Here is a 25919-nt window from a genome sequence, read left to right on the forward strand (position 1 = left end):
AGGGGCAAACGAAAAAGGATCATTACAGAGGAGAAAAATGCCACACAATCTATCGCAGGCATTTGCCAGCTAGGTGCAGAATTGACTGTATTCTATCACTTGTCACCTCTTAATCAACTGAAGTAAACTTGGCTGGCGCCCTCCCTCGCTGTACCATACTCCATGTCTCATCAGCATTTCCTATTACCCCCAGAAATTTGCAATTTATACCAGATCAGCTTCTGGGCCGTGTGTGAGTCTGAGTGAGTCTTTGGCTGTCTGTGTTTGCTGCAGTTTTTTATCCCCAAGTGTATGCAGCAGTGTAAGGGTTTCCCTAGCACAGATATGTTACATCTCACTACCAGACATAATGGGGGCCGGTCTCTACTGGTACACAGTGGTACGACTGCTGACTGCAGTCATTCCTGTCTGATTTCTCTCACCACATCACATGTTCACCAGGCATCCACTTCACATAATATAGACTACTGGATGAACAACAAAATACCTCCATTCAGAATAAGACCTATAATTACTTCAGAGAAATGCTATTAAAGCCACAACAGTGAAAAAACAAAGTCTCCTTTCAATTTCACCTCAGTTAGACGCTTCACACCGTAATGGTTCTATTGTTTCCAGGAGATGTGCTTTAGAGCTGTAATTCACAATTTTTGTGCACCCACAATTCTGTAATTTTTCACTTTCAGTTAGTGGTCTTCTACATTTTTTTTAAAGCAGCTTCGACTCAAAAGGTGTGTTCTTTGGGGTGAAAAGGGCATCAGTGCCAGCAAAGTATGTGTTCCAGGCAGAAAAAAGCAAGAGTGAACACAGAACAATGCCACATGGCAGCATGACAGTTGTTCAAATTATCTCAAATTACACCTCAACAGTGTAGTATTTCACATATACCTGGCAACAACTCCACAAAGATGCAAGGTGTTGCTGCATAGAATTTCTATTGTGCATGCAATTGGCAGATACAAGCCTGTCTCCAACAAAATTGAGATACTTTAAATAAAAAGGTTTGCAAAGATCTGCAAATAACTTAAACTATCAAAATGAAAATGAAAATATTTTTGCAAAATGTTCAAACTTAAGACATTTTTATGTTTTTTATTCTGCTACAAAACATTGGGACAGGATCATGTTTATCTGTGTTGCATCATTTCCTCCTGTAACCACACTGTAAGCATTTGGGAAGTGATGAGACCAACTGCTTTAGGTTTTATTTGTTTCTAAGCGAGTGCACGAAATGTTTTCTTGCACTCGCTTGATTTACGTTTTCAGCTTCTCGACATTTTGTGGCCTTCTTTGTTGAATATTGGTTTCATATTGAGAACAATGAGAACAAATAATCACCTGAGCTCAGTTACTACAGAGCCACGCTGTTGCAATATACGCGCAATGTGATGGCATTGTCTCGCTGAAGACTTTAAGCAAGGCAGCAAACGATGTGTTGCCCCAAAACTTTTACATATCAATCACCATGTATTGTGCCTTTGCACATATTCAAGTTACTTGTGCCATATTTGATCCTTCACATCCTTATATGCAACCTGATCTCATAACAGAAGCAGCAAAATGCTTGTAAAGAGGTAGGAATGGTTGGATGGAGGAATTAGTTTCCAAACTCCTATGGAGCAGTAAGGAAAACACAGTCATAGAATCAAGATGATGAATTTAGTACTCCACATTTGACTATAATCCCCTTACATAAACAGGACAGCAAAGAAATACATTTAGAGATATGCTTCTGCAGCCTGATGAACAACAGTACGATTTATTTTCCTTTTAACACAGCTCTGGTTTTCACCCTTGTCTGAGAAATACCTGGGTTGTTAGATGCCTAAATGCTCAACTATTGTATGTAAACCCCCTTCAGCAATAGCCAGTAGTTGTTATATTTTTGATTACCTCATTCCTAGCCACTCATCTTTAGACATCACCTATGTTCATGGATATTTTCTGTTCTTGTTCACACAGCACGTTGCAAGTTGCACATTGTGGGCACTGTTTGACTCAGAGTAGCGACAATGAACCATAAGAAAACGGAAAAAAAGAAAAAGGTGAGCGAAAACATGACCCCAAGTGCTCCACTAAGCAGCTGAATGATAACATACTGTGAACAAAAAGGTTTTGTACTGAACATGGTAATGTTATCGATTGATAATATAAAATCATTTATTTTGCTGCTTGAAATCTGTTTTGTTTTCTTGGCCACTTGGTCCGCTTCACACATAAACTAAGCATAACGTTTCTTGATGATTTTGGTACCTGAAAAATATCGACGTCAAGTCAAAAATATTTGATTAAATAATACATATTCATATAAACAAACAAAACAGATTCTTAATGGCACAGAGCTTTACCGAAATACGTTCAAATGATTTCCTCCAAATATGCCAGCCTTGCCCAGACCTGAGAGTCATGTCACACCTAAAGTGCGATTAGAAACTTGTCCTTGGAGTTGCACAGATCCCTGAGTACAGGATATTATGTTCCTCTAGACATTTTCTTTGACGTGCATGTGTCTTAAAAAAATCAAAGAATCCCGGTGTCCTAAGTCTGGTGGGAGCCCTGAGAAATATCCTACCATGAAAAGTAGTTTCCTGTTCTGACAGGATACCACAGCTAACGAAGGGAAACCCAACACCCACCTGCAAATAACACTGAGTCAGACATGGTGAGAGGAGCCCCTGACATCTTGATGTATGTGTATTAGTGGATATGTGTGTGTTGGGTTTGAGTGTGGGAGGCTTGCCATATGCTGGATGTGCCAATGCAGAACGGCTGCAGTAGCTGAGAACAGACATTATAGCGCAGGATAATTATGGATCTTACAGTATGTCAAAGTCTGACATATCAGTTTGGGGGAAAAAAAACTAGAGCAAAAGGGAAAAATCCCTTTTTTATAAATTGATGAACTGAAAAGAGATAGATCCATGCATATTTTATAACACACCATGTACCAAATGCCTAAAACTACAAAGCCTCTTGACTCATATTTTACATATATTGTACTCAATAGCTTTTAAATCATTAGTTCTCATTTTGGGAGGTAAACACACTCTCATGCTTACTGGCAGATATTCGAAACAATTGTTTTATACTCTAAAACATCATGAACAAACTCCATATAACATGCTACTTAATCCCCAAGTCATTTTGTCACCTTAAGACAGAGCAAAAGAAGCTATTTTCTTCAAGTCTCTATAATACGTTACGCTATCTGTCTCCACGATGTAGTTTCACATTTACTACACAGATATGGAAGTAGCATCAATCTTTTCACATATTTTGTAGAAAGAAAGTAAACAAGTTAATTCATTAGAGCATGAAGTTTCTGCCAAGACACAGAAAGACTGCAAGCCAACCTAATAATTTGTAATAATCTAATACACCCCTTATGTGTTAGATTTTTTTTCTTTTTAACACATTTGACAACTATTTGATCCTCTCTGAAATTGTGCCTTCGGATAAAAATGAAGTATTTGATGCCAGTAGCTGTGAGAGATATCGCAAACCCTGTGTCCAAATTTTGGAGTTCTCCGAGACATCTTTTGGCACCAGATGTTGGCTTTTGGGTTGAATTTGCAGAGGGAGCCTGGAGTCCTGGACAAAGTGGCATTTCTTTGAAATCCAAGATGAGTTTTCATCAAAGTACAGTGATTAATTTCAAACAATTTGGAGATCTTTTCAAATCCCTCGACAGACTCAAAGACTTCCATGACGTTTTTTCCTAGGTCCTTTGAGAGCACTTTAGGCCTGGGAAATATGATTCCACATGCTTTAATCAATGTCAATCATTTAAATGAGAATATGTTCCACCTGTCACTCTCTAAAGAGGCACTAACTGGAACCTAATCATGAGGTTTCTAATTTCATGAATTTATCTATTTGTTCAGTCAAGTTAGGAAAATTACAACTAAAAGACTATCTAATGTGTAATTTTTGGAAAGAACACCTTAATCAAAAGAGTAACAACAACTCAGTCACTTAATGTTTCAAACAAGATCAAGTGTTTGCTTGCTTGAATATGTTTTAAAAATCTGCAAAGTGTGCTCTTACTTCCGAGGTATGTATTTGCTTTTTCACGTGACAGCTCAATGCAAAGGTATCTGACTGAACCAAAATGTTCGAAAGGGGAAAACACCAACTGAAGTCACCAGGTTATTGGATTTGTGACAGCATAGAAATGGAAAGCAGCTTTGGTGGAGGAGATGCAATAAAGATATATTTATAAAGGCCTCCTCACAAAGCTGGGTCACCAGCATAAGCATAATGTAGAAAAATCACCTCAATTACTCCCACTTGGCAGAGAGAGACAGATAGAATGGATGGAGTGAAACAGGGGTTCAGTTTGGCAGGCAGAAGCTGTGTTGAGGTCAACCCACCCCCAGTTTGACAGGTTAGGTTTTTGTAGGAAGGCAACAAATGACAGCATTTCAGTATCATCTGTCAGCGCAAATGACAGCAGATAGGTTGTCTCGAGGCTTCGAGGTCTTGCCATTTCAGAATGATAGACATTGAGGAGGATGAAATTTTGCACAATATGGAGCTTCTTATATTAACATACCGTAATGATACCACACTAAACCTTCTAAAACTGTTCATTATTTTCAATTATTTGTCTGTATGTGTTAAACAAAAGCAGCTGTGAATGTTACAATGTTAGAATATCACTTTATAAATTCACAAGGGAAACCTGTTAGCAGACATTTGCCTGTCCAGGAGATACTGAAATACAACCCGTTTCATTTTGGAGTTGTGCTTCGTGCCAGTGTATTTCTGTTGTATTTATCCTTTTATCTGCTAAACACTTTATTTATTTTCAGACTTTGTTAGTTTGTGCACCAAACTGATGAACTAATTTTCAGACATGAACACCTGGTTTTTTTCTGCTTAACTAGCTGGTTAACATAAGGTAAAATGCACCTTATGTTAACTACCATGTTGTTTTTTTGTATTAAGGCTGCTTTGTGCTGGGCATACAAGCAGATAACCCACCAGAATAGTAAAGTTGTGGACCATCAAACAAAAACAACGGCTAAAAGCTTCTTGAAGCTGAGGTTCGAGAGTCGGGGTCATGATTTTATCAGGGTTCATCACCTCAAGCAACTTTTTATGTTAAAGAAATAGTTTGTTTCATCGTGAAGATTAGAGTACTGTGTTTTTTAGTTTCACATTAGTTATATAATCATTACTACCTAATGAACTACAAAATACTGCATGACACAACATTACTTCATGCACTATTTCACTTTTCCTACCTTGAGCATTATGCCAATATTCCACAAGCTCCAGATGTTTTACTTGCATCTGATCCTATTCATCGCTCCACTGCGTCAAAGAACGCGCTCCACACCGCTTCCACAGCCGGAGCCTACCTGCATGCCAAGTGGCCTGCAGAGTGACTGATATTCAAGATTGCACAGGATTCATACTCTACACACTGATGTTTTATTGCTCTTATATCTCTTTGAACTGCAAGTCACCAGGCTCTGCATTTTTGCAGCATGTGTCAGAACATTTATATATGCATAAGTGATTCTGACTCTAGTTGTTCAACTGAAGCCTCGCAATTCTGCCAGTTAGACAGCAAACCGACTGTCATGAAAACCTAAAGGCACGGAGAAGGCAAAGTACTCCTCTTACGATGCAAAGCTTCTCGTGGTGATTCATCAATACGGTCAAAAAGTCTTTCTAACTTTGTCTGTCTGTCTCACTCATTCAATCCTTCACTCTATAGCTCAGTTTTATTCACATCACTCTGCATAATGCATGATAGCACACATGTCCCCCAAGGCTTTTTTTTTATTATGTAAACCTGTTGCAAGAGGAGCCGCAGCAGCACTTTAACAACATCCATCAAAAGAGGGCAAGCATGCATTTGAGTAGTTTCTGATATACTAAGCGTTGAGTGAGGTCTAAGTAGTGTTACTTCTTTTGAACTTCATTTAAACCAAAAACACAACAATATTTCTAAACGTGCAATGTGTGAACTGCCAGGGAGGTTTGGTGTGTAACAGAATCAGCAAATGTACAATGGGATTAATGAAAAACCTCTTTCTTGTTTGGCTGAAAAGAAGAAAAAAAACACCTCTGCAGGGCATCACTGAGAGAAACCAACTCGGAAAGGCCCTTTCACTGAGAGCTCTCAGAGTAAGTCACTAAACCTGAGGATATTGCGTCATCCTCATCATTGTGTGTATTAAGAATACAGCTGCATGCAGTATAAGATGGATTTCAAAGAACTGCGCCTTCTGTCTAGCAATGCATGGAGAACAGAGGAGGTAAGGTGGCAAGGTAAAAATCAGCTTTTCTCTCATCTCAGTCTTGTTACCATCCTGCTGCTCCTGCTCTCTTTGACTGAGACACTATTTTAGCTGAAAGATTGAAAGTTAAAGGTCACAGCTACTGAATAAGAAAAGCTGACAGAATCTGGTAGCAAGTGAATCTGACAGAAACCAAGTCTGCGCATTTGCGTTGCAACTGAGACTTCCTTTCTGGTTTGATGAACATATAAAATGTCAATATCAAGTCAGAGCAGGAATATATTATTCACAGGGGGACATGTATGGAAACGAGGGTGCAAAGTGGAGAAAGACCCTGTTGCACAGACTTACACTTATACACTTGTGTTAGACTTTTCCTAACTCACCGCTTGCATTCTTCCCGCAGATCAGATGTTGCCAGGCCTGCAGAGACCCCCAAATCTCAGCATCACTGTTGACGGCCTGCTCTAAGGTCTCCACGGTGAACTTGGGGATCCCGTTATCACGTTCCAGTAGCGCACTGCGCAGCACCCGCGCGTACACTTCACGGAAGAGGGTCTCCATGCAGCCAGCCAGGTAGATCGCTGCGTGCTCGTGGATCCTGACGGCAACCCTGCTGTCGACCATCCACCTGAAGAACTTGCCCACGTTGAAGATGAGTCCGCAGCGCGCCGACTTGCCGCGGCTGAACTTGTCCTCCTCTGTGCTCATGTTGTACAGGGACAAGGCACTGAGGGCCGCCCCGATGCAGTTCATCGAGACGGTCCAGGACAGGACGATCTTTATGGCACTTTGGATCTCGTATTTGGTGCATTTTGCGTAGCGCAGGCTCAGGCGCTGCGACTCCTTGGCGACCCTGACCAGGACCCGGCTGATCAGCACCGAGAGCCTGAGCAGGACGTCCTGAGGGGGGGTCGGCAAGCTCATCTCCTCGTCCTTGCTCAGTGCGCACGCCACTTCCCCGAGGCTCCACGGCACATCCTCAAGCTCGGGTAGTTTAGCGCATTGCCCGGTGCACTCCAGGATCTCGGCGTCTTCGACCAGGACTGTGTTAACAGTGTCCAGGCTGTTGTGTCGACTGTGCATCGAGTCGGTTAGATGCCAGTAATTCCCCCCATGTGCCTCTGAGCAGCACAGCGACGCACTGGAAGATCTGAAGGAGTCGGCGGCTCCACCATAACCCGAATCTAGCGTCAAATCCTCCAGGGTCCTCGCTACTGACTTGCTACTCCTTGCCATAACTGCACTTCATACTGTAAAAGAGAGCTTGGGAAAAGTGGAGAAAAAAATATTTCAAAGGTTGGAGTTCGTATACTCACGCACCTTACACGATCTGATATTGTTTTTTAGTGTCTTCTAAGGAAAAGTCCAGCCAGAACCAAAGTACAAAGTTAGGTTGCAGTATTTCACTTCAGTGCATCAACAGTCTCACGGTGCTGTACCAACGCAGTGCCTGACAGATGGGGGTGGGGCCGTGGAAACCCCGAGAGCAGCCGTCAGCCAATGGACTCTCGGGAAGAGACAGCAAGGAATTTTAATTGGATATCTTTGAAGGATCAATAAAAGTAATTGATGTTAGCTCCGGTTAAAGGCGAAAATATAGGCAAACAGCAAACCAAATTAGAATGTTAGCTCGTCCCTTGTCTAATTTAGGGGCGGGGAGGGAGGAGAAGAAGTCAAGAAGAAACCATGTGAAATGCACATTTGTAAATTGTTGCAAATTTTTTTTTTTAAAAATCACATGATATAGCAGGAGATGCTTTAATGTACCCACGTCCCGGTGACAACTCCATCATTAGATCAGGCTTTTCAGATATATTCTGAGGGCCCATGTCTGATCGTAACATGACTCAGGACCATTAATAATAGATTGCATGCATAATGTATCCTCTGTTCCTCTGGAGGATAAGTCATTGAAACATCTGAATTACTTTCAAGGTCATTTACCGGATCACTCACAGGGTCCATCTTAAGTTTTTTGCCTCTTCGTGTGTACACGACAGGCTTTGGAATATTAACTAAAGTGAAAGCCACAACGTCCAGTTGAGCAAAGCGCTCTATGGATATTATTTATTCTCAACCAGAGCCGTGAAGTGGCTCAATTAGCCTAAATGTGCTGAAGAAAAGCAGTCGCACTGCAATACTGATTCAAATTAGTTTAAAGCAAACAAGCGTAAAATGTTGTGGTTCCGCTCAAAACTATATGATGGTTTTAAAAGCGATTATACATAGCTATAATTAATGAATATCTTAGGAAAAGCCGTGCAATCACGACTGCACACTGACTGAGGACGTACATCTCAAATGCATTTTGTAGAATGAAGCTTCTGCACTTGACAGCAGGTTGGAGCCTCTCTGGAGCAACAGTGACCCCTGGTGTAAAAAAGACAAATTGCATTTTGTTTGACACCGCAAAAGACTTCCAAAACACACCATTTAAATTTCAATAAATTGTAAAAACACGGTGAAGTGATGATGTTATCCTAATAGTTAATTTGGTCATAAGATGCGACAGAAAAGAGTCTCTTCATAGCTCATTTAAACTAGTTTAGCAACGTAAAACTGACAGAGCAGAATGCAGAGTACAGTATCTTTTACATGGATTTCAACTCCAACTTTTGTATTAATAACTTAATAATCCGTGGTAAAAAAAAAAAAAAGAAGAAGAAGAAGAAATGAATAAATTCGTGATTTGGGATGCTATCACAAACTCTGCTGCACAGAGATGGAATCTGCTTACTCATCTGTATCTGAGCCATTTTCAAATCTCTTATGGCTTTGAGTAAAATTTATTGGAAGCTTATGCCAACAAATTTAATCTGAACTGTAAGTGTAGTACTGCCAGTCTGGTTATCTTTTTCCCTATTATATCTTTAGTGTGCCTGTTGTTGTTTTTCAAAAAACTCTTTCATTGTGATGCTTTTATTTACTGTTATCCCAAGCAATTTGTGTTTAAAATGTGAAATCACACTATAGTAGTACAATTAAGGCCTCTAGTATGTTTCATGCCTCAGTTTCAGGGTCTGACATGTATCTCATTGTAATGCTTACAAGTGCATGAGAACAAAGCCATGAATATATGTTTTTCATATCTCAAGACAAAATGTGTGCCTTTCTTTAAAGGGCCTTTAAAGGCCCCCTGCAGTTTGCTTACCGGCCTGGTGTTGGGGTGGACGACGCAGTAATCTTTTTACTGCACAGATCACTGCTTCACCTGGAGGACAACGGGAGCACTGGTAGGATCATGTTTTTTGATTTCTCCAGTGCTTTCAACACTATCCAGCCATCACTGCTCAGGGTGAAGATGGAAAATGTGGACCGAGTGGACCAACACCTGGCTGCATGGACTACAGACTACCTCACCAACAGACCACAGTATGTGAGGCTACATAACTGTGTCTCTGACGTGGTGCTCTGCAGCACAGGGGCCCCTCAGGGTATGGTGCTCTCTCCTTTCCTCTTCACCCTGTATACATCGGACTTCACACACGACACCACACACTGCCACATCCAGAAGTTTTCCGATGACACAGCCATTGTTGGATGCGTCTCTGAGGATAATAAACTGGAATACAGGACGGTCATCAAGGACTTTGTCAGCTGGTGTGAGCTGAACCATCTTCAGCTTAATACCAGCAAAACAAAGGAGATGGTCGTCAATTTCAGGAGGAAAACACCCCACTTCACACCGGTGAACATCCAGGGATTGGACATTGAGATGGTGGAGAACTACAAATTCCTGGGTGTTCGCCTCAACAATAAATTGGACTGGACTGACCACACACCAGCCCTCTACAAGAAGGGCCAGAGTCGCCTCCACCTGCTGAGGAGACTGAGGTCCTTCGGTGTGTGCAGGCCGCTCCTCAAGACTTTCTGTGACTCTGTGGTAGCTTCAGCAATTTTCTATGCTGTGGTCTGCTGGAGAGGGGGCAGTACGGACAGAGACAGAGGGAGACTGAATAAACTGATCAGGAGAGCGAGCTCTGTCCTGGACTGTCCCCTGGACTCCATTGAGGATGTGGGTGAGAGGAGGATGTTAGCTAAGCTGACATCCATCATGGACAACTCCTCTCACCCCCTCCATGACACTGTGGGGGTCCCTGTACAGCTCCTTCAGCAGCAGACTTTTACATCCACGGTGCCACAAGGAGAGGTTCCGCAGGTCTTTCATCCCGGCAGCTGTCAGACTTTTCAACACATGCACCCACTGATCATGTTGTTGCCTTTCCCATGATAATCATATAGAGATTTTTCTTTATCCATATTATTTATATTTTATTAATTTCAACTTCAAAATGTGCAATATTATTTATACCAGGTCACTTTACTCTTTGGTCACTTTACTTTTTAGTACTTACTTTTTTTTTTACTTTTTAGTACTTGCTTTTTCTCTTTAAAAAAAAAAAAATGTTTCTCTTTTTTTAATTTCTTGTTTCATGTCTGTTGTTGCTGCTGTGACAAGTGAATTTCCACATTGTGGGATAAATAAAGTACGATCTAATCTAATCTAAATACATTAAAATATGCAATACATATTAATTTTATGAATATGACTTATAACCACAAAACCTTACAGACAAGCATAAAATCAAACTGTTGCATAAGGCTGATTTAAAACTACAACAACTCTTTATATTCCTCAAAGTGCGTGGCTGGCTTTCAGACTCTATAGGTCATGAAAAATAAAATAAAACTAAATGTGGGATGTTTGCAAATTGCAACAGCAGATTTCTCCAAAACCTACTTACAGGGATTAAATGTATTTAGATGTTCCCTCTCTGCTCTGCATGTAAAGAGTGAAAGCAGGATAAAAGTCTACAGAAAGCTGTACACAGTGAAGAAAAAAGAGACTATGAGTGAAATCAGAAACAAGAGGGGACTGGCCCTCTGTTTACTGAGATGTTAGTCTTTGTGTTGTCATGCATCTTTACTTTTTGCCATCCTTCAAAGCAAAACTGCTCCAACACCTTCAAGTTGGGTGAGTTCTGTTGGTGTACATTAATCTTTAAAGGCGGGGTAGGGGATCTTTTTCTGGAACATTTTTTTACATATTGCTTGAAATACTCTTCACACCCCCATTGCAACCAATTAATTAAAAGTTTTGACACAAATATGAAAAGTTTTAGTGGCCTCTAGAACGTACAATCTAGGAAAAACAGTATCCAATCATTGTGAACGGACCGTTCACAATGATTGGATACTGATGCCGTCTATCAAACTGCAATCTGCTCCTCCTCCCCCCCCCCCCCCCCCCCCCCCCCGTGCGCGTACCCTGCTCCGTGAACGTCCAGAAGTTTGGCAGGAAGCTAAACTAGAGCCAGCTTGGCTAGCACCTAGCATTATTAAACGTATAGTTAGCATAAACTAAATACTAAATACTAAATACGGCAACGATCGATGCTTGCTGTCAGAACAGCGCTCGTGCACCTTCGTGCTCGTGCGCGTTCATGTACTCTAGAGGCGTGCCTTCGGGGGGGAAAGTGAAGAAAAGGGTTGGGACTTTTTACCGGTGTATTTTCAAAATGCAGCTTCGCTGGACTCAAAATCCAGGATCTCCTACCCTACCTTTAAGTCATTCCACAGATTCTTGATTGCATTGAAATCAGAGTTTTAACCAGCCCATTCCAACACAATTTCACATTTCCCCTTAAACCACTAAAGTGCTGTTTTAGCAGTAGTGTTCTCAGGGTCATCATCCCACTGGAAAGTGAACTTCTGCCCTAATCTCAAGCTGTCCTCAAGAATTTCCCCTGTTTGCAGCACCATCAATCATTCCTACAGACCAATTTCCCAGTCTCTGTTGATGAAAGACATCGCCACAACATGATGCTGCCACCACCATGTTTAACTGTGGGGTCAGTGTTCTTGGAGTTAAGTTAAGTTAAGTTAGTGATGACAGGTGTTGGGTTTGCACAATACATAGTATTTCTTTTGATGGCCACAAACTTAAATTTGACCTTGTTTGGGAAGTCTCCCGCATGCTGTTTGTCAAACTTTCCTGTAAGCAGGGATCAAATTAATTTGGACTATTCAAATTACAGGTTGCGATGCAAAATGAATAGGAAAAAGAAGGTTGAATAATTTTGAATAATAATATTTTTACATGCCACTCTGTATCTAAAATACCCCTTTTCTGGTTACATATCCTCATTCTAATTCAGTTCAGTATTCCTACTTTTTTTTTCCTGACCAAAAATGCTCAGTAATCATTGAGTACATTTGACCTTTCTAATCCACTGAAATCTTTCGACATCTTTATATCTTGGCATAACCTTTTTTTGCAGACACTCGTGTTCTCTTAAAGGGATAGTTCGCCTCTTTTGACATAAAGCTGTATGACATCCCATACTAGCAATATCATTTATGAACATGGACTTACCCCCTACCGCATACTGTGAGCCGAGTTCCGGCCTCGTTTTGGCGTTGACGAAAGTAGTCCGGCTAGTTGGCTGGGGTTTAAAAAATAAAGCGTGTTGTGTATACCCTGCAGACCGAAGTGCAGACTGAGCAGTCCCCTGCTTCCGAGCAGTAAACACTGTAACAGGCGCGGCTGTCGGCAGGTGGCAGCACGCAGTGATACGAAGGGAGAGAAAATAGTGCCAAGCGATTGTGAGGTCTGACTTTTTCCTGCACAATGATTTTGTGATGCAAATGTATTACTCTTTTGAACGCATATTGTTTTGAGAAGCAAAACACTTTAATTTTTAAACCCTAGCCAACTAGCCGGACTACTTTCGTCAACGCCAAAACGAGGCTGGAACTCTGCTCACAGTACGCAGTAGGGGGTAAGTCAATGTTCATAAACTATATTGCTAGTGAGGGATGTCATACAGCTTTATGTCCAAAAAGGAGAACTATCCCTTTAAGATGCACCTTAATGACACTGCACACACAAAATAAATAATAATCCATATAATCTAATTGGACGTCAGTGAAAGAAAAATAAGTCTGAAAATAACTGAATAACTAAAGGGTACATGCAAAAGAAAAATCACACCATCCCCCATCAGTTCTTTGTTAAGACTGCCATCTAGTGTCAGTTTACAAAGCTATATGAAATACAGTATATGCATGAAATGATAAATGTATGTATTTTAAAGTAAGCTTTAACTTTCAAGGGCAAATACTAGTTTTTTTTTAACTTACCACAGGCTATAAGGACGCTTGTTTCTGTGTTTAATCTTCTTGTTTAGTTGCCCTTATTTGATGTCCCATCACTTATTGAAAATGTGAAAAATATGGATTAAAATGGGCTATTGGTATTAGGATTGAAGCCAAACGTGGCAGGTGCGAGTAATGCATATTCTTGAGAAATCAGGAAGTCAGACTGGACTGATGCAACAAGTAACTTGTCAATACAATGACCAATGGATTAGCAATATAGAAAGAAAGAAAGAAAGAAAGAAAGAAAGAAAGAAAGAAAGAAAGAAAGAAAGAAAGAAAGAAAGAAAGAAAGAAAGAAAGAAAGAAATCCAATGCAGAGTTTGATCTAATCACTGTGCAGCTGGACTGAATGTGTTTCCAGGTATTTCCACAACAATTTACTTAAGTGGCAAGAAATGACTATACTCTGAAATCAAAACAAAGCCTGTTTGACTCAAAGCTGCAGAAATCCATCCATAGTTGGACTGCAGGAATAGCTACAGTACAAGCCTTACATTAATTATTTTAGCCATTTTCTATCACTGAGCAGTTTTAAAGTCAGTTAGTCTAAAATTAACAGTCAACAGGATTATTCTATGTAACTCAACAATATGTTTCCACTTTAAACTTTTGATTTTGTCCCATTTTTCTGGTGAAGGGAGACCATAAAAGGGAGAATTTCAAACATAGTCATGGAGACTTTATTAATTAAGTCAATTGCCCCACCAAGGTTGGGTCAGATTCCACATATCAGCCTTCTTTACTAAAAAAAACAATAGATAGATAGATAGATTTCAACCTAATATTTGTTCTATATACACATAGGCTAATAACCACATGTAGTCCACACTGTAAAACAGCAACCCATAGTTGAATTATTTAATTATTTTATAGATACTTAATGTGTAATAAAACATAGATGAAATTTAAATTGTCTTACGCAATGACATTAGATCAAAATATGTCATCACCCAGGACTAACCATTGCTACTGACTGCAGGGTTCTGAATTTGTTTATTTAAGTTTTTTTTTTTTAATTAATTAGAAACACTTAGTCTATAACATAATAAGCGACTCACTGTTACGTGCTTTCTTCAAATTTCATGTCAAAACTAACGATTTATGTAATTTAACGTGGCTCACATTGATTAGAGATAATTGTTCCTTAGAGTAGGCGGGCATCGTTACGTGCGGCTACAAGCACTGTAACGGTACAGCGGGACAGCCCTTATTATAAATGGAACACAACAGATTGAGGCAGGCCTCAGAGTACAGCATGTGACCATCCGGGTACTTTTAGGTTCACCACATAACAATAATCCAGATTTCCTATTAGCTGCTTCTAAATGCAGGTTTGGGTGCTTACTGTGAGATTATTGATCCCAGTGACGAGGTTTGATGCAAAGTATCGCAAGTAAATGATCGATTATCGACGTTTGAGAGATTAAAAAATCTCAGCAAACGCCGTTTAAGCAGTAGTAAGGAAAGCACATTATGGAAACGTGACAGAGGCACAGTTGCATAAGGCTCGGTTCTGACCAATCAGAGTCCTCCTTTTGCCTGTACGTGTTGATGTGGGTGGAGATGTTCATACAGAGGACATCTTGAATGGCTGAGTTTTCCAGGCATAGTAGCAGTGTCCTGCGGGTTAAACAGGGGTATTTTTGTTGACTTTATCGAGGTCAATTTTATCGCTAGAGACAAACCGTAAATCTCTGCGTGTTTTTACTTTTCGTGCGTGTAGTGCTCCGCGTCTTTCGGTGAACGAAAATTGAAAAATTTAAACGTCACTACCAATTGCAAGTCCTTTTTCCCGGAAATTGATTATTTTGGATGTTCTCACTTAATCGTTGCTACTAAATTTGTGGCATTTGTTTCTACGTCTGCGGTTATTATCAGCTGTATACACATGCAGCCTCGGCTGGTCATGGACCAGGTCTTAAACTACGACATCATTTAACGCATGTGGGACTCTTTTGCTGCAGAAGAACATAAGCGAGCGGTTTGTTTTTGTTTCTGAGGCCTCTCACGCCCCTCACTTTTAACTCTACAAGTGATAACTAAAGAAGACGGGCGACATGGTGGTCAACACCATCCACTGGTTCAGGAAGGGACTGAGGCTGCATGACAACCCGTCTCTGAGGGACTCTATCCGGGGAGCGGACTCCCTGCGTTGCATCTACATCCTCGACCCCTGGTTTGCTGGGTCCTCCAATGTGGGCATCAACAGATGGAGGTAAGGGTTTAGAAAGGATACCAGAACTCATAAAAAGTGTGAACAGTAGGGAGAGATAAATGGGCTCAGGGTTTGGCAGATAATGTGTAATAATTGACTTCAAGCCCGTTTTAGGCTGATTGATCCTGTCGTTTCCCACATCTATATGCCATCTACCTGTGCCACGTTCCCACCTGCACAGCTGGACTTTACATTGAATAACTCGAAGTATGCACCTTTAACTAAATAGAGGTTAATACTCCATATGGGGTGCCCACAGTTATCTTTAAGATTATTAAGGTGATCTGCAATACATGCTTCCACCAGCTTAGTAATCATTGCTTTGTCATGGCTTTTGGTGTTTTAAGGATAACTTAAATTTACATCAGGGGATTTAATTGTAGAGATTTTAAACAGTATATTGAAATTGCAGACATCCTAATTGTTGTTCTGATGGGATGCCACATGGTTCAATTCACTACAGGATTACATGTGGGAAAAAGTCCAGCAATTCGTTTGTTTTTTGTTTTATTTAGCCTAATGGTTAAGCGTGAAGAGAAGCTGTTCAGAGTCATAGTATTGAGTAATACTACATACTACAATACTACATAATAGTATGTGTAACTTGTACTAACAACAATATTTCTAAACCCAAAGAGACAATAGATTTTATACCAGGTCATTTATTTATTGCAGAAAATGATCCAATACTACAGTCCTTTATCACATAAGTACAACACCTAATTGAAAAATGTGGAGAAAGTATGAAAAATTAAAAGCACTCATGTAATCACGATATGGTACAAAAGCAATATTTGCCAAAGGCTGAATCATTGAGGAGCAAAGCTGGGCAGATTAGCTCCAGTTTATCAACAAATGCTTGAGGAAACCAAAAAAATGTATTGATAAACAATGTTCCTCAAAGAAAGATTGGAAAAGGTTTTGTATACGTCTTCCTCTACAGTTCATTATATTATTAAATAATTCAAGGAATCTGGAGGAAATTCCTTGCCTTAAGGGCACAAGCCTTGGTTGGACATCAGATCTCCGATCGCTGAGAGGATGTTCAGACTTGGCATTAACATGCGTCCTGGCTGATCTGACCACTAGTGGACAGTGCAAAGCAGAGGTGTAAATGCTCTCGGACAGATCGAGGACAGGTTTAAAATCCGATCACTCATATAAATGGCAGGCGTATAACCTACTAAGTTGCACAGATAATGGTTTTGTGCAACATTCTGTCCTGGTCTACATTACAGCCACTTTGTTTTTCACCAAAAGCACTTTTAATTTTGGTCTTCCTGTTTTTCTTATGAATAAGGTGATCGGTGTGTTGTACAGAAGGTGTCAAAAGTCACCTAAAATGCTTCTTTTTTTGAGAACATTAGAGTATATGTGTGTGTGCGTGTGTGTTCGTGTGTGTGCGTGTGCACACATATGTTTCAGGCAGTGAAGTCGATGTCACTGTTTTGCTTTTGTTTTTTTTCAAAGACTGGTTCAGAATGAAAACTGCAGATAGTTTGAAAGCTCCTTTGTGTTTTTAGTCAGCAGGGGGAGCTGTTGCACTCATTTTAAAATGAGGTCATGTTTTAATACTTTTATAGTTACGGTTACTGAATGTGATTGTAATTTTACAGACGTCTGCTTATGTCCTGTTGTCTTTCTTGCTCTGCTGACTTTGACGTAGGATACGTGCTAATGTGCATAAAGAGCGGATTACTGAGGTCTGATCACAAGTGGCTGCTCAAGACGCGTTGTAATTCCAGGCATCAACACATGTACATTCAGCTGTCTACTAGCGATTAGATAACCCAAGACACATAATAATATGTTGCCTGTAGCTTTGGAGAGAGAGTGATCGTCTTTCAGTCAAAGGTTTGCTGCTTTGTAACTTCTCCAGTTTATATGTTGAAGTGTTTTTGGGCATAATACTGAACCCTGCATTGGCCCTCGGGGTTGGGGGTTGCTTTGATTAAAATAATTTGCTAGATTAATTTAATGTAATGATATCAGATGTAAATATGGCCTCAAATAGGCAAAGCAAGGCAAGGCAAGTTTATTTGTATAGGACAATTCAACAACAAGGTGATTCAAAGTGCTTTACAGAGACAGTAGAAATAAAAAGCATGATTTCAAATTTAAACAAAAAAGAAAGAGATAAGGACAATGGATAAAATCAGTAGTTAAAATATGATTAAGTTTTGAAACCATGGAGACCATTATCAGAGCTTTATAGACCAGCATCGGAACTTTAAAGTCTATCCTCTGATGGACAGGCAGCCAGTGTAAAGACCTCAGAGCTGGACTGATGTGGTCCACCTTTTTGGTCTTAGTGAGGACTCGAGCAGCTGAGTTCTGAATGAGCTGCAGTTGTCTAACTGACTTTTTAGGTAGACCTGTAAAGATGCTGTTACAATAATCCATCCGTCCATCCATTTTCTATACCCGCTTAATCTGTCGGTTGGGTCGCGGGGGGGCTGGAGCCTATCCCAGCGGTCATCGGGCGAGAGGCGGGGTACACCCTGGACAGGTCGCCAGTCCATCACAGGGCCACACAGAGACAAATGAGACAAACAACCACACACGCTCACATTCACTCATAAGGACAATTTTAGAGACACCAATTAACCTAACATGCATGTTTTTGGACGGTGGGAGGAAGCCGGAGTACCCGGAGAGAACCCACGGATACACGGGGAGAACATGCAAACTCCTCACAGAAAGGCCCCAGCCGGGAGCTAACCAGCACAGACTGTCGATCAGAACTGCTGCTTTTTATTCAAATGTTACCCATGTGACACACAAACTCAGCATTTTTGTGAAAGTTGTGCTATGTCAACCCTCTTGAGAGTCCTTTCAGGTTGTCAGATTAACTACGTCTGTGATTAGTGGTCTCGTGCCAGCATTTTGCACATCTGTGGTGGATACATGTCACATGATAAGTAAATTATATGATCTCTTTGTCTTTCCAGGTTTTTGCTGCAATGTTTAGAGGACTTGGATGCAAGCCTTCGTAAACTCAACTCCCGTTTGTTTGTTATCAGAGGCCAGCCTACAGATGTCTTCCCTCGCCTCTTTAAGGTAAAGATAAAGTTCAGTACAGGGTGAACTCTCTGTCCTGTATTTGCTCTACATCAACTAATTAACAACAGCCAAATCAAATAGTTTGTCTACATTTTATAACCAAAAGTCAGAATTTCTTTCCTTTGTTTTCAAAAAGTACATTTAAATTAATCATATGACATCCAGACAATGCACATCTACATACATATACGGCATAGGCTGTATTGAAATGAGCATCTAGCACACAGGGGGGAGATTTGAATAAATCATGGTTTTTTAAAATAAATTTGTTTATATCAGATTCATTTATATAAGTAAATGTAAATTTGATATGCCAGAGCTTATGCAGTGGCCCTCATACTATAAAACTCTTAAATGACATATCCATGGGGTATGTAAATCCAGAAAACAAATCTGTTTGGATAAATGTTATATTAGTTATCTTGAAGCCAGTTTGTAAAATCCCTCCCCCCTATTTGATGTTTATGCCATGTATCATACGCCACATTCACAGTATATCAATAAATGTTTGTGTGTTGGTTATTTTGTAACATAGAAGTGGAATATCACACGTTTATCCTATGAGTACGACTCTGAGCCATTTGGAAAGGAACGTGATGCTGCAATCCAGAAACTAGCCAGTGAGGCTGGTGTAGAGTTCATCGTGCAGGTTTCACACACGCTCTATGATCTGGACAAGTGAGTGACTCACACTTAAAACAAAAGTCACATGGTTGATGTCAGATTCATGTCGGGGATTTATTGTGACACATATTTTTTTTTGTCCTAAAGGGTTATAGAACTCAATGGTGGTCAGCCTCCACTGACATACAAGCGCTTCCAGGCTCTGATCAACCGAATGGATCCTGTAGAGCTGCCTGCAGAGACGATCACATCTGAAATCATTAAAAACTGCGTCACACCCATCAATGATGACCATGATGACAAGTTTGGGGTGCCCTCCCTGGAGGAGCTTGGTAAATGTTTTACATTTAATAAAACAGGGTATATGTAGTTAAATTAATGCTGCCTATCATTCCCTGGTATCAGGGTCTAACAACAGTGTTTGACTGACAGGTTTTGAGACAGAGGGCCTTACCACTGCGGTATGGCCAGGTGGAGAAACAGAAGCCCTCATGAGGTTGGAACGGCATCTGGAGAGGAAGGTAACGTGTGTTTTGTTTTTTTGCTCTGTTTTGACAGAAAATGAGAAATAAATCTAGTGTTTGTTGGTCTGGCCTATTGCTCAAATGCTTATTGTCAAACTGTAAGGGCGTTTACTTTATGCAGTTTAAGATCTAGTCCATTATCCTGACTTTTATTTACATGTAGCTCAGATGAAATGGATTTGGATTATGTGCATGCAGGAGGAAGCTTTCCTTATATTTCTTTTTTTATAGTAATTTTGGTTTTAAATTGTGATGCTGCCTAAATGTGCTATTATTAGACAATTGTGTTTTTCTGTTGACAAAATGTGGTCACATCAAAATATATGTTTCAGCTTCCTGATGCATGCATACATGCACACAGCTGATGATTGCCATAAAAGCTTGAAGCATAATTAAGTCATCTGGGCTTCATATCCAGGTTTGGGAGTTTGACAATAAGTATTCTGTAAAATATCTGAGGCAGCAAAGGACAAACATTTCCCACATGACTCAACATGTTTTCTAACTGATACAACACGCGTAACCAGAATGAACAGAATATGTTAAATAGATGCCTGATAATCGTGTCAATGTTATATGTGTTCAGTAATACACAATTAACCATGATGCATCACACTCCACAGAGTCAAAGAAAATATGTAATATAGGGTAATTAAGTGATGTTCTCAGCAGTGCCTTAAAACTACTGTTTGGTTACAAGAGATGTGCACCACTGCCTGTTCTGAGGCTCATGCAACAGTTTTAATGTCCTCTTCTATGTCTCTGGAAAAAGGGGGCAAAAACATTGAGAAATTTGATTGGTTACTTACTGTGATATGAGTACAACGAAGGGTCAACAGTTGATGGTTAGTGAACATTGAACCATGCTATGATCAAATTTGTCAAAATGAGAAAGCAAAGAGCAATTATCCCAACTTTAGATGGCTGGTGTAGGAACAACAGCAACAGCAAAAAATAAAACACGGTACATGTGAATATTGCTAGAACTTAATATGCATATACACAAAGTTTATTTCCAGTGAATCCTCGTGTATATCACCTTCAGTAGTGTCTTTGTTGTGTTTATCCTTTTGAGCCGCTCTTATCGTCTGAAATTAATTCATTTGGGAATTTTCGTTCAGCAATCGGCGATATTATTTTTGTCAAAGCTAAGGAACCATTCTTTTGCAGGCATGGGTGGCAAACTTTGAGCGTCCACGTATGAACGCCAACTCCCTGCTGGCAAGCCCCACAGGACTCAGCCCCTACCTGCGCTTTGGATGTCTCTCCTGTCGACTCTTCTACTTCAAACTTACAGATCTGTACAGAAAGGTAAAAATGGCCCAATGCTTTATTTCTAGTGTATTAGAGCTAAACAACACTTAGATTAGATTGATGTTCATGTGAAATACATCAAGCCAGCTTCACACAGGGGATGTGTGTGTAGCATGTGCTTTTGTTTTTAACACAGGAATATCTCTGCTAATGGCCACAAATACACAGTTTTGTGTAATTCATGGTGACCTGGAAAAGTTGAGACATAAAAGTTGCCCAGCTGTAGCTTGAAAACAATCACATTCAGTTGTTGAAATGAACTGAAAATGATTTATTTTCATTAAACATCAGAACAGATGAACTGCATTCATATTCCCTGTCACATATTTCCTACATTCTGAAACGATGTCAAATAATAAAATGTACCTGTCACCTCTTGCGTCCGTCATCCTATTAGGTCAAGAAGAACAGCTCCCCGCCACTATCCCTATATGGCCAGCTGTTGTGGAGGGAGTTCTTCTACACAACTGCCACCAACAACCCCTGCTTTGACAAGATGGAGGGAAACCCTGTATGCGTTCAGATCCCTTGGGACCGGAACCCAGAGGCTTTGGCTAAGTGGGCAGAGGGTCGAACAGGTTTTCCATGGATCGACGCCATTATGACCCAACTGAGGCAGGAGGGGTGGATCCATCATCTGGCAAGGCATGCTGTGGCCTGTTTTGTCACCAGGGGAGACCTCTGGATCAGCTGGGAAGAAGGCATGAAGGTAACGATGAAAAAAAGGCAGCTCGCATGCATACGAACCATATGCCATTGACCATAATTCTATATATAATTTTTAAAAAAAAGTTAAAATAAATAAAGAATCTTGCTGCTGTCCACTTTCTACCGTAGTTTGTCTCAAGTGTCTCTGTTTTGTGTTTGTTTTGTAGGTCTTTGAAGAGTTGTTATTGGATGCAGACTGGAGTGTAAATGCTGGCAGCTGGATGTGGCTTTCTTGCAGTTCCTTTTTCCAGCAGTTTTTCCACTGCTACTGCCCTGTGGGATTTGGAAGACGCACAGACCCCAATGGCGACTACATTCGGTCAGTCAGTGCTGTCGTGTGCATCACATGAGTATAAAAGCACTGATCTTTGATAAGCTGGAAGTGTTATGAGAGATTAAAATGAAAAGCACAATCTCATGGTTAACTTGTGCTTCTTTGTAGCCTCACATGAGGGAAAAAAGTCGTCGTGTTTTCATCAGAATTACAAAAATATCAGCAAGTCGTTCAGAGCTTTATGTAATTTGTGATGTATTCATGAGAAAAGCGGTCTGCATCACAGCAAAGCAGTTCTCCTAATGTGAAGCAGTCATGATGAATGTATTCTTCCCATTTTCTCTCCTCCACATCTGTCTTCATTCTTTTCTTTCTTTGTTCCCAGGCGATACTTGCCTGTATTGAGGGGTTTTCCAGCCAAATACATCTACGAGCCTTGGAATGCCCCAGAGGAGGTGCAGAAAACAGCCAGGTGTATCATAGGAGTCCACTACCCCAGACCTATGGTGAACCATGCTGAGGCCAGCCGCTTCAACATAGAGAGAATGAAGCAGATTTACCAGCAGCTCTCCTGCTACAGAGGACTGGGTAAGGACACAATCAAATTAAACTGAATGATTGTTAAAAGAATGATAATCTCTCAGTATCTACTAGCATTAACATTTTTTAATTGCTCTGTTCTTAGTCATTTTCACAACCAAGTGCTCGCTTCGCCTAACAAATGCACTCCACAGGGTATTACTTTAGATTACACAAAGTAGTTAGTCATATTAACAACTGAGCAACTGTACAGGGCGGAGGAAAAATGCAGACAATGAAGACTTTAGATGAGATGAAAGAGCTGAAAAGAGTTGGCGAGGTTAAATTGATCATTCTGAATTTCATACTTTCTTCTTTGTAAATCCCACTTATGCATACGTATATGTGTCAGCTGCTTCAAATCAGACCACAATCTTAACAGTTAGTTGTCCCGATTCTGTTTCAGTCTTGAAGCTTTTAAGTGTTGTGGGGTTATGCTACCTGGGTGCTGTGAATGGCATCTGTCTCTATGAGTGTGTGACCCTGTGCATGAGCATGTCAACCAGCTTGGCACCTGGATGGGTTGAAAGCGGAGGACAAATTTCGTGTGTATGCATGACCAATAAATCTGATCTTAATCTTAATTTGGGATGGTTCTTTGACTGTGAAGAAAACGTTAAATAAATTCTAAGTGTTAACAAGCCACAGGCTACAACATTCATATAAATAAGAGAAAAAGTGTTTGAGCTGAAGCTGAAGCCTCTGCTCTGTCTGACCATATATTAATATTTTCCATATTTAACTGAATGCAGCGTGCTTGTTAGCTTTATATAAATTCTATGTTATGAGAAAGCTCCAGAAGGACGGAAGGTTTTGTTTGTGGTGTGGCTACACATGTGACAAACAGTATTAGTGAGTACACTGTCCTTATGTGAATTAAAAGATCATGTTTTTTTATTTTTTTTACTTGATAACAACAACAACTTTGTTATAGTATTACAGTTAAACCCTTTTTGACTATAACACAGACTGTTCTTTAAGCTTAAATGTGTGGAATACAGCTGCTGCCATTCACTGCAGCTATGTTTAACACAACCACTGAGCACATGGGAAACTAATGGGATTTGTTATAGTGGCTGATTTATGAAGCCATTAATGTTCCAATGTCAAAGAAAAAGTCGGTGTTCCTCGATGGTTTTTCGCAAGCAAGTGAAACAATGAATTTGAAATACTTTGTTTCCCTCGCAGGCCTGCTGGCATCTGTACCAGCCAATCACAGCAATGGTGCAAATGGCACTTGCACAGGGAGAACTAAAGGTCCAGGGTGGTCTTCTGAAGATCCTTCACTAAAGGAGGGAACATCTCAAACAGGTATAGAGGCTTACATTTTGTATTTATGTGAACCAATACAGTTAAATTCTGTACTGCTATCAAGATACGTTGTTTACTTAAGAATCATCACATTCACAGCTAAAATTGCTACCCATGAGACTTGGGTAATGGGCAGCGTGATATCAGATATCTGAAATCTCTTGCCTGCAGCACTGCTGTGAGCTGTTGACAACTGGAAGATGAATATTGGGCTTTATTACAGAGCATCACAAAACCACAGCTGTGCTGGCAGAAAGACTCATATTAATATTAACTTCCACCGAAACAAATTTCTACATTTCTAAAGAAGTAATGGAGTCGTCACGAAGACCGTGTACACACAAACATGCAGATTTTTCTTTGCGTCTGCACCCGTCGTCCACATACAAACGCAGTTTTACATGATCACTTGTCATGCACATTGTACTTTGCTTAAAATGTAAGCTTTTTGATTGCAGAAGTGTCTGAAATAACCCCCCATTTTTGGTCATTTTGTAATGCAGAAAGGGGATTGTCTACACAGAAGCGCCGTCATGAAGATACTCCATCTGCGAGCAGCTCGAAATCCTTGAAGCAGAGTAAATAGGGTGGGAGAAATACCAAGAGTATGTCCAGCAACCATGAGTCTATTCCTAATGACCACAGTGGAGACAGAATGGGTGTTTTGGTTACATACAGTGCACACACACGTTTGTCGTCACAGTCGGCTCTTAACAGCTCTTGATCACCAGCTAAGACACATTACACCTCTCAGGGACTGAGGAACTAAATTGTAACTGTATTTCAGAGACAGAACTCGGTAGAAAAAAGTAAAGAGGAAATCGCATCACATTTTTAAGTCTTCACATGAGTGTGCTGTGAAGCAGCCTGTTGTCTTCCGTTATCTAACTGTACAAGTGATTAAACCATTAAGCTGTTATTTAGTTATGACATCGTTTGGTTGGAATCTTGAGGTAAAATGCCATCTATTAACTCAGGGGAATCAAAGCATCTGTTGTCGGTGAAGAATTGGTTTATAGTCCGACCTTCTTGTGAAAACCTCAAAATACAAAATGATTTCCATCAGAGCGATGAAACCTTTAATGTGTTCAGGAGATGAGGAGGATTTGTACAGCTGACATCCTCAACCACTGTCAGCACAAGAAAAATAAAAAACACCCAATTTTTTTTTTTTACCCTATCCACAATATTAAGTCATAGAGATAACATGAGAACTTTCTTTTCAAAGCTTAAGAAACAAGTCTGATGTAAAGAGGAAAAGAAGATTGGAAGCTAGATGATGAAGCAGGCCATTAAAATGTTTTGTAAATATTTATTGTTTTTGATGTCCAGCTTTTATATATTTGGTCATGGGGTCTTACAGCTCCTTTTGTAAATAGTGTTAACAAAACTTTATTGTTTAATGTAAATGTATGTTCTTTTTTCTCCCCTGTGATCTTAAATCTATTATTTTTGTATAAAAAAAATGGCCTCATTCTAAATGTATTGACATGGCAATAAAAGACATGAGTTTATCTTGTATTCTGTTTTTTTTCCCGATTCTTTTCTTTTCATTTCACAAAAGGGACTGACGGTGGTTTACTATTTATTTTCTAAGCTGAATTGCATTGTTAAAATCGTCACCCAAAAGTTTCTTGAATAGTTTTCCACTGCTGATGCTTGTCGCTGATTGTAGGGTTATTAATCACAGTGAACCAGCATGATTAACTGCTGGACCTTCGCCAGATTGGATTGCAGACACCATTCACACACTTTTGCCTTTTTTTTGCAACACCTGGTCGTAATGTGCACTACGATAAGGGATGCTGAGCCCCACAAGAGACGATTGGAACAGCCATCACACCTACGATTCACCAATATTGTGTTTCACTTACTGAGGCTGGCCTGGC

The 25919-nt window shown here is 40.2% G+C and overlaps 2 protein-coding genes across 3 annotated transcripts in view; one reads left to right on the forward strand and one right to left on the reverse strand.

Annotated features, from left to right (window-relative positions):
* The window catches only part of btbd11b (BTB (POZ) domain containing 11b), an 87964-nt gene extending 80273 nt beyond the window's left edge, over positions 1-7691 (reverse strand). For both annotated transcript variants that reach the window (XM_075469457.1, XM_075469454.1), the window contains exon 1: positions 6641-7691. In XM_075469457.1, the coding sequence (XP_075325572.1) occupies positions 6641-7493 (853 nt within the window). In that variant the 5' untranslated portion in view covers positions 7494-7691. The remainder of the gene's footprint in view (positions 1-6640) is intronic.
* A 7293-nt stretch (positions 7692-14984) lies between these two features.
* On the forward strand, positions 14985-25544 carry cry1b (cryptochrome circadian regulator 1b). The gene is made up of 11 exons (XM_075469458.1): positions 14985-15633; positions 18585-18693; positions 19232-19374; positions 19468-19652; positions 19753-19841; positions 21015-21155; positions 21556-21867; positions 22034-22185; positions 22526-22728; positions 23908-24030; positions 24534-25544. The coding sequence occupies exons 1-11, from the start codon at positions 15476-15478 to the stop codon at positions 24614-24616; spliced, it is 1698 nt and encodes a 565-aa protein (XP_075325573.1). The 5' UTR covers positions 14985-15475; the 3' UTR covers positions 24617-25544.
* Positions 25545-25919: the final 375 nt, after the last annotated feature.

This window comes from Odontesthes bonariensis, chromosome 7 (assembly GCF_027942865.1).
Source record: "Odontesthes bonariensis isolate fOdoBon6 chromosome 7, fOdoBon6.hap1, whole genome shotgun sequence".
NCBI lineage: Eukaryota > Metazoa > Chordata > Actinopteri > Atheriniformes > Atherinopsidae > Odontesthes > Odontesthes bonariensis.

Excerpts from the sequence above, each read along its gene's own strand:
- cry1b (XM_075469458.1), top strand. The coding sequence starts at position 15,476 with ATGGTGGTCAACACCATCCACTGGTTCAGGAAGGGACTGAGGCTGCAT. Across the intron at positions 19,653-19,752 it reads GCCCTCCCTGGAGGAGCTTG|GTTTTGAGACAGAGGGCCTT; the intron begins GTAAATGTTTTA and ends TTTGACTGACAG. Across the intron at positions 22,186-22,525 it reads CCCAATGGCGACTACATTCG|GCGATACTTGCCTGTATTGA; the intron begins GTCAGTCAGTGC and ends CTTTGTTCCCAG.